Source organism: Setaria viridis, chromosome 5 (genome assembly GCF_005286985.2).
Source record: "Setaria viridis chromosome 5, Setaria_viridis_v4.0, whole genome shotgun sequence".
NCBI lineage: Eukaryota > Viridiplantae > Streptophyta > Magnoliopsida > Poales > Poaceae > Setaria > Setaria viridis.
Genome location: NC_048267.2, coordinates 11,616,300 through 11,628,231, shown reverse-complemented (window position 1 = coordinate 11,628,231; position 11,932 = coordinate 11,616,300). Strand labels below are relative to the sequence as shown.

Below are 11,932 nucleotides of genomic sequence, written 5' to 3'. Positions count from 1 at the left end.
AATTAAAAATGCTCTCGTAACATGTAGTTATTTTTTAATAATAAAAATTTTAATATCGTAAGTCAAAGTGTCATGTTAGAGACGGTATCGATGTTTTACCAGCTATATCGAAACTATGGAGGGATAAACATATTCCGCAATCTTAAGCTAACCATGTGCTTGATCGTAATGGATCAACTCATTCCATTTTCCTAAACCAAACAAAAATACGAGAGCTGAGAAGATAGATGATCGGGTCTCCATCCTTCAAACCAAAGTTAGCCGCCCAATTGGCATGCATGCACATGTAAGTAGTTCAACATCATTCAATGTGTTTTTCCAGATGAATAAAATAATCATCAGGTGCATGACCAATCTTGCCAGGATTTTCGTACGTACGATAGATACCGATGCACGGCTTGTTGCCAGTTGAGATAGTGGCCTTGTTTTACGAAAGAGGCAAAATGGACGGTGGACAGATCGACTGGATTTGGTTCGAGCTAGCCCATGTGACGACTGACGACGGAACCATATGCCGATACGTACATGTCAGCCTGACACGCTTACTGGTAGTCAGTCCATATATGCACGAGTACGATACACTACTGTCCTTGATTTCTTGTGTGCACGTACCCGGGCCCCAACCGGCCGGTTGCTGAATGCTAGAGAACAGAACGTGGGCGTTGGTGGGCTCTGATCTGTCGACCCGGCCAATACTAGCTATAGAGGAAAATTTGGTGACCTGTACGTAAAGCTGGCCATGAGTGTCACAGTTCCATCCGATCGAGTCATATCGATCACCAGCAGAGACCCCCTTTGCGCTAGCTACGTGATGTGCCTGCCCATTTCTACGGTTCTTTTGTTCCATTCAGCATCGTCCTCGAACCTAAAAGAGGATGCAAAAGCATCGTCCGGCGCGATTCGAATGGTGGCAAAGCAGCTAGCCGATCGAACAGAGAGAAACCAATCATGCAACAAGGCATGCATGGTAGGGATCTCTTCTGCAGGATCATGGATCAGTGCCTCCACGTACGGCCCAGAGCTGTAGCTCTACCGTACCGTGTGTGCTAGCTCATCCTGGATCTTGGAAGCTTGTCGTTTTCCCGAGAAAGTCTTCCTGTCATCGTACGTACGCGTATGCCGGCCGGCCCCATTATCTCTCTCTTGACTGTTGACTCTTCTTGCGCGCGTTCACATGCGCACGCTTGTGCTGTATGTATGTATTCATACGTGTCTGATCACCTAGACCTAGTACGACACCATGCATATCTTTCGGTCTTTGTCTACAGATCTCAACTAAAGCTCAGCTCAGCTCCAAGCAAGTCGTCGTCGTCGTCGTCGCAGCTAATGCACTGGATCATGGACGGCTCAGTCTAGCAAGTGATTACTTAAAGCCGGTTCCTAACACCAAGACCTGCAGTCCAGCCACCGCCGGCTATTTATAGCCACCCGGGCTCCCCACTACTTCCTACTACTACTACTCAGAGTGAGAGGAGGCTAGCTAGAGCTCGAGACATCATCGTAGAGGAGTGAGATCGAAGCTATGATCACCATGGCGGCCGTCCTCATCATCTGCGCCGTCTTCAAGGCGGCGACCCTCCCGCCCACGCTCGCCTCGCCGCCGCCGGCGTCCGTCGTCGACCGGGTCCGCGAGCTCGCCGACGCCACCGGCGGCCGGGTCCGCACGGACGCCGCCGCGACCGCGCTCGCGTCCACCGACTTCGGCACCAACGTGTCCGTGGCCGCCGCGCGCCCGGCGGCCGTGTTCTACCCGTCGAGCCCGGCCGACATCGCCGCGCTGCTGCGGGCGTCCAGCGCGAGCGCGACCCCGTTCCCGGTCTCGGCCCGGGGGCGCGGCCACTCGACCCGCGGCCAGGCGGCGGCACCCGGCGGCGTCGTCGTCGACATGGCGTCGCTGGCGGCGGGGCCCGACGCCGCCGCGAGGCTCGCCGTCTCGGTGACCGGGCGCTACGTCGACGCCGGCGGCGAGCAGCTGTGGGTGGACGTGCTGCACGCCGCCCTCGCGCACGGCCTCACGCCGCGCTCCTGGACGGACTACCTCCATCTTACTATAGGCGGGACGCTCTCCAACGCCGGCATCAGCGGCCAGGCCTTCCGCCACGGCCCGCAGATATCCAACGTCCTCGAGCTCGACGTCATCACCGGTACGCACATCGCCGTCGTCGTCGTTGTGCACAGTCACGTACTCACGCGTCACGTCATCACCGGTGCCGCAGACATGGAGATTAAGAGGGTGTTGGAATCCTGGAGCTAAAGTTTAGTCCGAATATTCGGATACTAATTAGAAGCACTAAACATGAACTAATTAAAAAACTAATTGCAGAACCCCTAGGCTAAATCGCGAAACGAATCTATTAAGCCTAATTAGTCCATGATTTGATAATAACATTCGCTAATGATGGATTAATTAGCTTAATAGATTCGTCTCGCAATTTAGCCTAGGGGTTGTAAAATTGGTTTTGTAATTAACCTATGTTTAATACTCCTAATTAGTGTTCAAATATTTGATGTGACAGGGACTAAAGTTTAGTCCGGCGATCAAACACCCTCTAATTATTGACGATCGAGATGACCTCTTCGGTTCGTGCAGGAACTGGGGAGATGGTGATGTGCTCCAAGGAGAAGAACGCCGACCTCTTCGACGCCGTGCTGGGCGGGCTGGGGCAGTTCGGCATCATCACGCGGGCGCGGATCCCGCTGGCGCCGGCGCCGGCGAGGGCGCGGTGGGTGCGGCTCCTCTACACCGACGTGGCGGTGCTGACGGGCGACCAGGAGCGGCTCATTGCCGAGCGCGGCGCGGTGGCGGGGATCATGGACTACGTCGAGGGTTCCGTGCTCACCGACTACCAGGGTCTCATCGGGAGCTGGCGCTCGCAGCCGCCGTCGTCGTCCTTCTTCTCCGAGGGCGACGCTGCCCGCGTCGCCGCGCTCGCCAAGGGGGCCGGCGGCGTCCTCTACTGCCTCGAGGGCGCCGTCTACTACGGCGGCGCCGGCGACACGTCCGCCGCCGACGTTGACAAGGTAATTATTAATGACCCGCTTTAACTTCTACGTGCCGGGTTACTGCTCTGGGATTGTGCCCAACTTTTGGCCGTAACGCATGCATGCATGGTCCCAATGGTGCAAGCAGCAAGTGTTGGTGGGGACAACATAAACAGTCAGTCGTGCAGCGTCAACATCGTACTTGGCCTGGCTTTGTCGGTCCATTGTGGTGCATATCTTTCGCAAACTTCCGCGCACTCTTTTCTCCGGAGTACAAATTAAAGCAAGATAAACGCACAGATCGAGCAAGTTTCTTTTTTCTCGCGATAATGATTGGACACACATCCTCCATCACCCATACCTTGCATAAGTTAAAAGTGTTTTTTTAAAGACTTGTATAAGTTAAAAGTTTAGCGGAGGCATATAGTGCTTGTCTGCTTGATGATGGGGTGCAGTACGTACTTTTTCTCGCAAATCAAACGTAAAAGGCTTAATTTTCCATTTCGCTCTTGAAAATTAAATATAGTTGCTTGTGAAATATCTAGTGAACATTTAGACAGGGGGAATTCTTAAAAAAGATTATTCGAGTTTGCCAATGCAATTTCTTATAGTATAACTTACTCGTTACCTTTTTAGATGATGACGATAATTTGTACACAAATAACTTCTGTCTTTCTTTTTTCACTTGAAATAAAATATAGCCACGATATACATGTAACGACCAGTTTGGACTGGTGAAATATTGTTACTAAACTTTTTAGTTGACTAACTAAAATTCCGATATATATTTCCTATATGGTGGAAGCAAGTTCTAGTTTTTTTTAAACACGCCGAGACTGTCACATAAAAGAAAGAAAAAAAAGAGAAGATACAAAACTTATGTGGAAAATAATTTAATTTTTTTCGGGAAATGGCTGAATTGTTGCTCATAAATCTGTGCAGGAATTTTTGATAAACATTCACTTGGTTAGTACGAATAGCTAGTCACGGTAGCCAGCCAAATACATGATCCAAGCTATGCGTATATATAGCCTAGTGACATGATCATGTTATTGTAAGACTTGTGCTCCATCAAAATAAATAATCATTTACAAATGTAGCAAGTGCACCTCGGCTAGCAACGAGTCATTCGGCTAGCAAGAGCCAAGGAGCTAGGGGATATACTACTAACGTACGACCACATGTGAGAGTAGTTGAGTACACTCTCTTCACTATGGCCTATACTGCACATACAGCTAGCATTCACATAACAAGAGAAGCTATGGACCTAGCCAGGCAGTGCAGCTGGAACACCGATCTCTTTGCAGATCTGTTTGCACCCGCAGCTACAGTGCTGAGCGTACTAGCTGCAAGATCTGTCAGTTGGGACGGCCACGTTTTTCCACGAAAGGGACCGCGCGAGCCGTCGAGCACCACAGTCCAATCCGTGGCTCACGGTGGCCTAGCTAGCTACCAGCTGCAAGTTGGCATGTACTCGCAGATCCCGGCACGTACGGACACATGCCAGGAACAGTGCCCGGATCTTTACGCGCAACGTGACACTTGTCCATCAAGAACAACGAACTCATCGAGCGAGCAGTACGTTTGCTAGCATGTAACAGCTATCTGTGCTGTGGTAGCTGGGTTACAATGCTTTGGTCAGAACATGTTAGGCCTGGGTAGCTGTTGCATATGCGTGCCTGCATCTGCACAAAAAGTCGTCTCAGCAGTCTCTTCACTAGCCACCCACCACGTTGGCACGTACTCATCCATCCCAAATTATAAGTCATTCTAAAAATTTTGGAGAGTCAAAGTATCTCAAGTTTGACCAAATTTATATGATAATATAATAACATTTATGATGTCATCTAAGTATCATAAATTTTTATAATTTTCTCTATAATTTTGGTTAAACTTGAGATGCTTTGACTCTCCAAGATTCTTGGAATGACTTATAATTTAGGATGGAGGGAGTACCATTTTTAACATGTATGTAGAAGTATACATGCGAATAAAGGAATACGGAGTAGCTAGCTAGCTAGAGTACACTACCCACACGATGTGATATATACTGATATGACCCGTGCACGCCAGGTTAAACTCCTAGCGTAGCGTCATCGGTAGTTTAATTTCTAGTTTATTACTACCAGTAAATAGTAATTACTTTTGCATGCATCAACATAATGCAGGGGCTGGAGATGATGCTGCGGGAGCTGCAGTACGCGCGGGGTTTCGCGTTCGTGCAGGACGTGTCGTACGTGGAGTTCCTGGACCGTGTCCGCGCCGGCGAGCTCAAGCTCCGCGCCGCCGGCCTCTGGGACGTGCCGCACCCGTGGCTCAACCTCTTCCTCCCGCGCTCCCGCATCCTCGACTTCGCCGCGGGCGTCTTCCACGGCGTGCTCCTCCGGGACGGCGCCGGCGGCGGCGCCACGGGCCCCGTCCTCGTCTACCCCATGAACCGGCGCATGTGGGACGGCGCCATGTCGGCGGTGTTCCCGGACGACGACGGCGACGAGGTGTTCTACACGGTGGCGATCCTGCGGTCGGCGGTGGCCGCCGGCGACCTCGGGCGCATGGAGGCGCAGAACGCGGAGGTGGCGCGCTTCTGCGAGGGCGCCGGCATCCCGTGCACGCAGTACCTGGCGTCGTACGCGACGCAGGCGGAGTGGGCGGCGCAGCACTTCGGGCCCGGCAGTTGGGACAGGTTCGCCCGCCGCAAGCGCAAGTACGATCCCAAGGCGATCCTGTCGCGCGGGCAGAGGATTTTCTCGTACCCGCTTGAATTGTCGCCTGATGAACATGTCCTCTGATCGATCGGTGTATGAAATAATGCATGTCATGGCCTGGCCGGTTCAGTCGTCAGTGGCGGCCGGTACAGTTACTACGTACTGCTGTCTATAGCTTTAGGTAATAATGCATGCACATCGTCAGAACTTGATCCAGCAAGGTCTGAACAACGCTGGAACGTACAGTCAGTGTACTGTCTGCATATGTGCGACGTATGAACCGTGTGTGATCAATTTACCTGGATGAAGAATTGTACATGTATGTATATAAATGTTATAGTAGTAAAAATAAAATATGGTCATTTTTACCATTCGTGTGTTACACTCATGCAAGCAGTATTGCACAGTGCAGATTACTCCCTTAGTGCAGATTATTCCCTTCGTTCTAAATTACAGGTCGTTTTAGCTTTTTTTTATATTCATACACTTTGTTATACACTTAGATATACTCTACGTCTAGATAGATAATAATATCTATGCATCTAGAAAAGTCAAAACGATCTACAATTTGAGATAGAAGAAGTAGCATTTTACACGCACGGGATATTCACTAGTATACCCCACACAGGCTGTGGACTTGCGCGACATGGATATCCACGGCAGTACACACAGTGGATCGCTTGCGGCTGTTCCATGGATATTGCTAGATCCCAACCAAATCTCGGCTGTACTATACCTACGAAAGCAACAGACGAGAGGGAACGACGTCGAGTCAGTGACGCGCAGCTGGCGGACCCGGCCACGAGGCTGAACTGGGGTTGCATAAGGCTTCAACTTTGGACCCCATGATATTCACCGACCATAATGCTTCAACTTCTACATTGGCCCAACTCAATGTTACAATATGAAATCTTTTTAAATTCACATCTGAACATAGCTGAATACCACTGTGGGTTTGTCACTGGGTTTGATTCGTGCAAACAAAGATTCGAGGGCTAGCATTCACAAATATTTTTCTTCTAAAGGAAAGAGGGCTAAGAAGTCCAGGTGAGCGATAAAAGCTTATTCTCCACCACTGAGTGATACACTACTATTTTAATGATTATTTCTTGAAAGTATAATGAATCCTTCTACACACAAATTTGTATCCTGGTTGATGTAGGTCGTAAATCAAGTTATGACATGTATTTTGTGCGATGTTTATTGGTTGAGGAGATTTCTTTTCTCCCGTGGTAAGGTACATACTAGTATCTGAAATTTTACGCTTTTGAACTCACATTTCCAATCTAGACAAACACAAGTATAAGGGCCTGTTCGCTTCAGCTTATAAACCGGCTGAAAAGCTGAAACGGATGATTTGTTGTGAAAGAAAAACACTGATGACTGATAAGCCGGCTGAATAAACTGAAGCGAACAGACCAAGAATTTTACGATTGGTGGAATACTACTATTGGATGAATAACTTGACTCAAAACATAAGCATAAAAACACGAAAAGCTGATTCTACGCTCGGTCGCTGGTTTCCTCCTAGCGATCGATCGGACAGCGCTCGTCTATTTCTGGAAGCCTGCAGCGCTCCGCACGTGCCGGGGGGCCCACTTGAGGCCGCTCGCATTTCAGGGGAGAAAAATTAGGATTTAATTTTCCCCCTCTCTTCCTCCGCCGCTTCTCTTTTCTTCCCTTTTCAATTTCCCTCTTTCCCCCCTAGATCCCGGTGGCCGGTGGGAGCAGAGGCGGCACTGAGCTGGCGAGCAACGGCGGAGCACGCAGGAGCGAGGTCAGCGCGTGGCAGCTCGTGGGGTGTGGTGGTGGCCGCTTACATGGTGGTCCGCGGAGAAGCGATTTGGCGATCGACGCAGTTGGGCCCGACGGCGGCGGATCCCGCGCCGGTCGCCGCAGATCTCGCGCGACGCGGCATGAGCCCGTCCAGGAGGCTGTAGGCGGCGGTGGGTTGAGGCCGCACCTGGCCCCGCGCGGCGGTAGCGGCTGCCGGCGACATCGTCCGTCCGTGAGGCGGGGCCACGCGGAGGCGGGGTGGCGAATGCGGCGCGGAGCCGCGGTTGCTGAGGCCCCGGAGGAGGAGGCTTGCCATGCATCTGCCTGACAGCAACTTGGCGGAGGCTAGCGGCGAGGGAGAGCTGCGGCATCTGTCCTGCCGGATCCGGCCTTCACATCGCCCGATTCAGCCTCCGTACGTGCTCCGCGGGAGCATAGTTGGACAACGCGCAAGTTGTCGTGCGGGTAGCCTGGTGGAGCACGAGCCCAACTGCAGTGGATCTCAGCTCAGCCATGCGGTGGCTGGGATTCTCGAACGCTCCGCCATCGCGGTCTGGAGGAGGGGCGTTGGCTTGGAGAGCAGCAGGCGGAAGCAAAAGCCTGGTGAGCCCACAGACTCCTTGCTTCCTTCTTCATCTTCCGCTGAATCTATGTTGAAAGTATTTTGAATATGATAATGTTTTGCTCATTCATGGCCTGATTATCTTAGGATTTCCTCTTCCATTGTGTTCTGTTTATTTTGCCTATTCTGCCGTAGAACAATATGACAATATGGTCTTTTAGTAGTGAACTTCATTTTTTCAAATTGAACTAGTGGATATCATCCTGCTTGCTGGAACAAAGTGAGGACTATTCCTTGTTTGGCTGACATATAGTTTTAGACTAATTAGAGTTCTATAAAAACATATATGCTTTTAATCTTTTGTTTATGTGATTGCCAATATTTTAATTAAATCTCAGCATATGAAAGAGATTAGTTACTCGAATCGCAATGTGCTCTCAGTAAAAATATCATTATATTATATGGGTTTTCGCAAGATTGATTCTAGTACCCATCGCCTAATTGTATATTGCAAATAGTTAGTGTATTTCATCTTTTGGTTAACAAATATGTGGATAGACGTTTCACTATGCAATACTTTGTTCTACTTGAGATGTATTTGTAAATGGTGTCATGGATTATATATGATTTTTGCCCACTGTTGTCACCATCAGTAGTGGACATGAGGTTTTTGTTTTGCTTTTACTGCAAAGAGAAAATTCAGGACGCAGATAAGGACCCTTGCAGTAACGAGCAAAAATTTATGTAGATAACTTCATCAAGGCTCGGTTTGGTTCGCTCCTAACCACGCCGCAGCTCACCGCGCCGCAACTACGGCACATAGTGGCAGGCGTTTGGTTTCACACCATAGTTCAAGCATGCCCAATTGATGTAGAAGCCAGCTAGTTCATCTCTTATTCCAACCGCAACTCACCGTAGATGTGGCGAATGAAACGTCTGCAGTGGGTTAAGCACGGCCGCTGATTAGGTGCAGCACTGTCGGAGGTTTCCAGAATGAGCCAAAATTTGAGATGAATATATAACTTCGTTACATAACCTTGTTTTGAAATGTTGTCACATAATTTTTTGTTTAGATAAACTTGTGTAGAAACTTATTTATATAACATTATATACAATTTGTTTGTTCTTATATAACTTTTTGTTCGAAGAAGTTGTTACATAAAATTTACCTACATAAGTTTGTGTATATAAATTTTGTTCATAACTTTTTTTCTACAATGTTTGTTGAATAAACTTTTAGTAAAACTGTTTATTTTTTGTCTACATAAATTTAATTATATAGAGAAGGAATTTGATTTATGATTCTTGTTGAAGTTTTTTTGAAAATGTTATGAAAACAACTTTTTATGTCAAATCGTTTCTCATAAGAAAACTTTTCCCACCAAAAGTTTTGCATTGTATAGATCATGCACATAAACACAAAAAGTCATCTGTTATATACCTGAAGTTCATAAGTTATGCGAAGGAGTTATACAAAATGCATAATTTTTCTCCTTTTAGAAAATTTGCATGGTATAAGTTATGGTACAAAGTTATGCACATAAATATAATTTATGCACAAAGTTACGCACATAAATATAATTTATACACTGAATAAAGTTATGCACACGACTTATGTATCACAAGTTATGTATCATTTCTAAATTATGCACAAAGTTACATATGAATTAGAAGTCAATTATTTCCTCCTTTTTTATTGTCTACAGAGCTATTTTTTCTAGGTTTACTTTTTATTTAGTGTTGATATGAAACACATATGAGTTATAAGTTTTTTACTTGAGAAGCTTGTTCTGAAAAGTTTTCTTCATATACTTTTCAGCTTTCTTTTATACAAGAGTTGCTAACATAAGTTTTCTTTTAAAAGTTACTCATCAAATTATTTTCTATAAGTTTTTTCTAAGAAGGTTCTTTTAAAGGTTGTAAACAAAAGTTTTTCTAATAAATTATTTATCAAAGTCTTTAGGGAGAAGGTTTAGTTTTCAATCCTTTTTAGTTTTGATAAATTTCCATGTTGCAATTGTAGGGATATATTTTTTGGAATGTGGATAAAAGGATGTCGAGTACGCTTATAGGATGTATGTTCAATACCCTTTTTTTAATGCTCAGTACAAACATTTCAGCAGTTTTTATGTAGTGAGCTGCACTATAAAAGTAGCCAATGTCCAGTAGGGAGTAGTAATGCGTTAATTCCAGTGATCGAGTAATTGCTTTTTTACAAATGCTTTGTGCTTGTTTTATTTTTTCAGCTTGCATGGATGAAAGTGATGAGTCCGAGAGTGCTTCAACAAGTAACAAAGGACAATACTTCTTCGTGTGGTACAAAGTTAGTTATGTGTATTAAACATTTTGTCAGATTTTCTAAATCAGTAAATCATATTAGCTTACCATTCAATAACTCAAGTCACATAAGTTTATAGAACAAATATTATTTGCACAACTTTTTTGACATAATTATGTCACGCTAATAAGTTAGACCATGAGTTATATAAATTTTAGTCATGTCAGTAAGTTAGGAGGAGAAACTATTTGCATATTCAAATTTTGCGCATAAGTTATGTTCATAATTTTTTATGTATCAACAAGTTAGGCAAATAGATCATATTATATATTTTTTACTTATAAGTAATGTACATAAATTTTAGTCATGTTACTAAGCTTACATAAGAATGTTTGTTTTCACATTATTTTTGACATATTTTTTATGATGTCAATAAGTTAGATCAAAAGAGTATTGCATATATTTTCCCTGCATAAGTTATGTAGATAAACTTTTGGTCATGTCAATAAGTTAGGGTTGAGAGATTATTACATATTTTTACGCATAAGTTATGTAGATAAATTATGTTCATGTCAATAAGTTAAACCGAGATAAATTTTTATATATTTTGTGCATGAGTTGTACTGATAAATTTTTGTTATATCATGTAGTTAGGCTAAGAGATTATATTATTTATATTTATGTGCATAAGTTATGTGAATAAATTATTTGGGTATGTAAAATTTTGAATATAACTTTACATAACAATAATTTTTCATATATTATATACACCTATTGACTCGGTTCCTTTTGTTTTAAAAAAAATTCAGCGCAAACTTGAAACGACTGGCGATGCCACACATACCAAGGATCGAGCAAGAGAAAAAGAAGATCTCTACCTTGTGATTCACGATTCATTTTTCTTTTATTAGATGGAGATGTTATACTTTGTTTTTGTACTTATTTTAAAAAATACTAGAAACCTGATGCGCCTTTGGCGCGCCCGTAGGACCTGTGATTTTGTTGGCGCCATTGCAGAGCATATGTGCTATTCCCACTATTATGACATAATGAATTGATTGTTGCACACCATTTTAGATTGGTGTAATACATAATCATGTCCATAGCTTTACTTTCTTCATGACTACTGCATGCTTCACCGTGGCATGTAGTGTCTGGTATTTTAACATGTGAATAGGAGGAGGTACATCAAGAACATATGGTCTACACTTTGTGCACTAATGCACATCAGAAATCTGTTTTCCAAAGATCTAATGTCGATTAAACAACTTCTACCATATATACACCGAAAGAAACAGAAGTTAGTTAGAATGTGCCATATCCACATTTTCGAATGAAGGTGTAGATCAGCAAATATTCCATTGAACTTGACAAAAAAGATTGCTACTTCATGTGGCAGTTTCCTCTCTTGGCAGCTTTGTACGCTTACATAAACAATAAAAGGAGTATTGCAAGTAAGAAATACTTGATCCAGATTGCAACAATGAAACTATAGGCTATTCCAATTGGATCATCAATTGCGATAACTGATAACGAGTGCCTTTATGTTGCACCTTTCTAAGTGAATTTGAAGTTGCCAAAACATTTGCCTAGTAGAGTCTAACATTGTTATTCCAGAAAAAAAAGCAA

General features: G+C 44.9%; 1 protein-coding gene and 1 long non-coding RNA gene across 2 annotated transcripts; both read left to right on the top strand.

Moving 5' to 3' along the window:
* The first annotated feature begins 1,267 nt into the window (after positions 1–1,267).
* LOC117855678 (cytokinin dehydrogenase 2) lies at positions 1,268–6,058 on the top strand. The gene is made up of 3 exons (XM_034738057.2): positions 1,268–2,144; positions 2,591–3,021; positions 5,151–6,058. The coding sequence occupies exons 1-3, from the start codon at positions 1,523–1,525 to the stop codon at positions 5,769–5,771; spliced, it is 1,674 nt and encodes a 557-aa protein (XP_034593948.1). The 5' UTR covers positions 1,268–1,522; the 3' UTR covers positions 5,772–6,058.
* Positions 6,059–7,258: 1,200 nt separating this feature from the next.
* LOC117854591 (uncharacterized) lies at positions 7,259–11,423 on the top strand. The gene is made up of 3 exons (XR_011898374.1): positions 7,259–8,066; positions 10,272–10,348; positions 11,113–11,423. It is a non-coding gene; the product is annotated as an uncharacterized lncRNA (long non-coding RNA).
* The last annotated feature ends 509 nt before the right edge of the window (positions 11,424–11,932 follow it).

Coding starts and splice junctions, on each gene's coding strand:
- LOC117855678 (XM_034738057.2), top strand. CDS start 1,523: ATGATCACCATGGCGGCCGTCCTCATCATCTGCGCCGTCTTCAAGGCG. Junction 2,145..2,590: donor CGAGCTCGACGTCATCACCG/GTACGCACATCG, acceptor CGGTTCGTGCAG/GAACTGGGGAGATGGTGATG. Junction 3,022..5,150: donor CCGCCGCCGACGTTGACAAG/GTAATTATTAAT, acceptor AACATAATGCAG/GGGCTGGAGATGATGCTGCG.